The sequence below is a fragment of the Mandrillus leucophaeus genome, unplaced genomic scaffold (genome assembly GCF_000951045.1).
Source record: "Mandrillus leucophaeus isolate KB7577 unplaced genomic scaffold, Mleu.le_1.0 Scaffold219, whole genome shotgun sequence".
Classification (NCBI taxonomy): Eukaryota; Metazoa; Chordata; class Mammalia; order Primates; family Cercopithecidae; genus Mandrillus; species Mandrillus leucophaeus.
In genome coordinates, this window is record NW_012102243.1 from 62663 (window position 1) to 67309 (window position 4647).

At 49.1% G+C, this 4647-nt stretch overlaps 1 protein-coding gene across 1 annotated transcript in view; it reads right to left on the bottom strand.

Annotated features, from left to right (window-relative positions):
- PAOX (polyamine oxidase (exo-N4-amino)) overlaps window positions 1-4647 on the bottom strand; it is a 19227-nt gene that overhangs the window by 7623 nt on the left and 6957 nt on the right. Inside the window, exons 5-6 of the mRNA XM_011980822.1 lie at window positions 1979-2091; window positions 1338-1495 (exon numbers count right to left, since the gene is read on the bottom strand). Coding sequence (XP_011836212.1) covers window positions 1338-1495; window positions 1979-2091 — 271 coding nt within the window. The remainder of the gene's footprint in view (window positions 1-1337; window positions 1496-1978; window positions 2092-4647) is intronic.

Here is a 4647-nt window from a genome sequence, read left to right on the forward strand (position 1 = left end):
CAGGAAAACGGCTCACACGTATCCACCAACAGCCAGGAAAACGGCTCACACACATTCACCAATGGGCAGGAAAAGAGCTCACATGCATCCACCAATGGGCACACGTATCCATCAACAGGCAGGAAAACGGCTCACACACATTCACCAATGGGTGGGAAAGGAAGCGACTGCTCCCCGCAGCTCAGGTGTGAACAGCATTTAGAGAAAACAAGGTGGTGTAAACACTGAATAGTGATGTGGCCACAACTACTGGATCATATATGGGGAGGGTTGGGGACGGATCTGGGAGTCGGGTGGGCAGAGGGGTGGAAGAAAGCTACAACTTTATCTGATGTAATGAGAAGTCAATTAATAACACCTGAAACTGAAAACGCATGCAGCAACATTTCCAAGCAGGCTCACTGAAGAGTGATCATGAGCTGATTGGAAAACTGAACACTGACTAAATATTGGATCATATTGAGGAATGATTGTTAGTTTTTAAGTGGGTAAATAGTATCATAGTTATATGGTTTTATTTGTATGTTTTCTGAGACAGTCTTGCTCTGACACCCAGGCTGGAGTCCAGTGGCGCAGTCATAGCTTACTCCAGCCTCAACTGGACCCAAGCCCGAGCAGCTGGGACTACAGTGCATGCTACCATGCCTGGCTACTTTTTTGTGTGTATGTGGAGACCGACTCTCACTATGTTGCCCAGGCTGGTCTCGAACTCTTGGCCTCAGCAAACCTCCTGCCTCGGCCTCCCAAAGCACTAGGATTACAGGTGTGAGCCACTGCCCTCGGCATCACAGTTAAGTATTTTACAAGCATGTCTTTATCTTTTAGAGACAGGCACCAAAATATCCCCAGGTGAATGTCCTGTGTGAGACATGCTTAATAAGTAAGGGCGGGGCCAGGTGGGGAGCAAGCTTGACTTAGGGGAAGCCTGGTGGGCACTCAAAGGTTCTACCTACTTTTGTATGTTTGACATTTTGCATAGGAAATGTTTCTCAAAAAGTGGTAGCAGAAACATGTTTTTAGAGATGCGGTAAACTTAGCAGTCAGAATCAGCTGGGAGCACAGTCTGGGAAGGGCAAAAGGGGCTCCACCTGCTGTTTTGGTTTTATTTTATTTTGTTAGCACTGCAGAATTCTCTGAGTGTGCTTTTTAAGCTATATGTGTGTATAATTCTCACAAAAACAATACATTTAAAAAGTATTCTTAGTTTCAACAAGAAAATGGCTTCTGAGTCTGGGGTCCCAGCCCACCCGTCACTGGTGGGTGCTCCTGCAGCACTGAGACTCAGCGGGGGCCTCTGCAGCCGGACCCACATCCCCCGACTGGGGCACACCACATACCTGGGCGCCGGCACCGTCTGCAGGGAGGGGCTGAGCCAGCAGGTCCAGGTCACCCCCGGTGCTGCCCACGGCCACGTAGCTGTAGGAGCCCCGAGTGTACGGGGCGCTGTGCCAGCGAGACCGCAGGACGCTCTTAGGCGCGGGGAGCTGTGGGTTTCCTGAGCCACAGAGACACTGCATGTTAACCAAGAACTCTCACCCACAGGTCTGCAACTGTTTGTGTCATTTTTAAAGATTGAGCAGTTTAACGTGAAAGATGCTACACAGGAAAAAAACCGAGCAGCAGAGTGCATCAGGAGAGGCCCTTCCTGCCGACCCTGACCGGAGAACAGCAGGCTGGGACCCAGGAGCCTGTGACAGCAGCATGCTCCTGTTTCTGAGCCTTGGGTTCCTCCTCTGTAAAACTCTGATCAAGGACAACGGCATTTATTTCAGTGGCAGAAGTAGGAAGCGTTTGCAAAGTCATTTCAGTTCCTCGGAGGTAAGAACTGTTACTGACCCCACTAACATGAGGAAGGATGGTCCCTGGAGATACACAGAGTCAGCCAAATTTCGTTCTTCTCTGTTCTGAAAAGCCTAGTTTCTGTTTAGAGATCAGCCAGTAACGAGCAGAGGCAGGAACTGGCGTGTGTGGTGAGTACCTGTCATTCTTCGGAGCACTTGGGTGAGACACAGAAGTACTTCTTCATCCGACAGAGTCTCCATGAACTCAGACTCAAGCCCAGCAATGAACCCACAGAGAACGTGGACAGACCTGCGTGGAGAAAGAGACCCGTGGGATGGCGGCGTCCAGCCCAGCTCTCTGCCCACATCTCTCAGCAAGGAGCCCCCTATGGAGCAGCGGCCCCAGGGGCACAAAGAGCCATCCCCACGGAGCATCCCTCAGGCTGCAAAGTCCTGGGGGTCCGAAGACCCTGCCAGGGACCCTCAAGGTCACAGCCATCTTCAGATGCTAAGACAGCATTTGCTGTTTCCACCACGCCAACATTTCCACCTGTGCAAGAACTGTCCCTTAGCAGAATCGAGACAGCAACGGGACCCACACTCGCCTGCAGGCGTTCCCACCGCCACACAAGCAGGTTACAAAATGCTGCCTTTTGCAGCCGTCCTTTGTAGGGACATGGCTGGAGCTGGAGGCCATTATCCTCAGCAAACTAACACAGGAACAGAAAAGCAGACAGCACATGTTTTCCCTTTTAAGTGGGAGCTAAATGATGAGCACACACACTGGGGCCTACGGGAGGGTGGAGGGTGGGAGGAGGGAGAGGAGCAGGAGAAATAACTAATGGGTACTAGGTTTAATTCCTGGGTGATGAACGAATCTGTACGAGCCCCCATCACACACGGTTAGCTATATAACAAACCTGCACGGGTACCCCTGCCTCTGAATATAAAAGTTAAAATATATACATTAGAAAATAAATAAAAATGCTGCTTTCACTTGAGAAAGTCCTTGATAGGCAGTAAAAGTTACTAATTTTATTAAATCTTGACCCTCGAGTTCATGTCTTTTTAACTATCTGCGTGGAGGGTCAGGCACGGTGGCTCATACCTGTAATCTCAGCACTTTGGGAGGCCGAGGCGAGCAGATCACAAGGTCAGGCGCTCAAGACCAGCCTGGCCAATATGGTGAAACCCAGTCTCTAATAAAAATAAAAAATTAGCCTGGCATGGTCGTGGGCGCCTGTAGTCCCAGCTACTCGGGAGGCTGAGGCAGGAGAATGGCGTGAACCCGGGAGGTGGAGGTTGCAGTGAGCCAAGACTGCGCCACTGCACTCCAGCCCGGGCGACAGAGCGAGACTCCGTCTCAGAAAATAATAATCTGTGTGGAGAAGCGGGATCCACGTAGAACACTCCTGCTGTGCGTGGTGCACAGTGGCCGTGGAGGACTCGCCCTGCACAAGCTCATTCCTGGCGGGGCTGGCTCAGAACTCAGGGAGCTCCGGACAGATAAACCATGGTCTGGTATTTGGCGACATTTTCTTGAAAACGAGCAAAGTGTCTCTGTCACAGGAAAACAACTAACGAACAGGATTTATAGACACTGACAAAGTTTAAGCTCTCAAGCAAAAACTGCAGTTTCAGAAAAGCTTGTTTCTGCCACCAACAGCATCACAGCTTCCCGATACCGAAAGACTTTTCTGAGATCAGTGGTATGTTAATAATTTTGGTTTTTTTATATCGTATAAGGAAATGTATCAACATTTGGAAGACTACATGAACCAGTATATATATTTTTTCTTTTTTTAAGACAGGGCCTCGCTCTGTTGCCCAGGCTAGAGTTCAGTAGCTTGATCACAAGTCACTGCAACCTCCACCTCCTGCGCTCAAGCAATCCTCCCGCCTCAGCCTCCCAGTAGCTGGGACCACAAGCACACGCCACCATGTCTGGCTATTTTTTTTGTATTTTTGGTAGAGACGGGGTCTCGCTATGTTGCCCAGGCTGGTCTTGAACTCCTGAGTTCAAGCTATCTGCACACCTTGGCCTTCCAAAGTGCTGGAATTACCGGCATGAGCCACCACACCCAGCCTAGTATTTTCCAAATGACTAAAGTCATGGATAGGTAAAAGATCCATTTGAAGTACAAGACAGACAAATAGATTTCAGTGTCACAGAAGACAAAAAATTCACCGGTGTGCTCTCCGATTTCATATTTGGTCAACCTTTAAGGAACTACTACTACTTCTTGACTTTTGGTGTAGTATCAAAGAATACCCACAATCATTTGAAAAGCTGTTTAAATATCACTCCTTTGGCTGGACATGGTGGTTCACGCCTGTAATCCCAGTACTTTGGGAGGCCAAGGCGGGCAGATCACTTGAGGTCAGGAGTTCGAGACCAGCCTGACCAACATGGAGAAACCCCGTCTCTGTTAAAAATACTAAATTAGCCAGGCGTGGTGGTGCATGCCTGTAATCCCAGCTACTCGGGAGGCTGAGGTAGGAGAAATGCCTGAACCCAGGAGGCAGAGGTTGCAATGAGCCAAGACTGAGCTATTGCACTCCAGCCTGGGTGACAAGAGCAAAACTCCATCTCATAAATAAATAAATAAATAATTACATAAATAAATAAGTTTCACTCCTTCTTCCAACCACATATCCATGTAGATCCAAATTTTCTTCCTATGTTTCAACCAAAATAAAACATCACCACAGAATGAATGCAGAGAAGGCCTGAGAACCCAGATGTCTTCTATTAAGTGTAACACTAAAGAGTTTTGCAGGCCGGGCGCGGTGGCTCAAGCCTGTAATCCCAGCACTTTGGGAGGCCGAGACGGGCGGATCACGAGGTCAGGAGATCGAGACCATC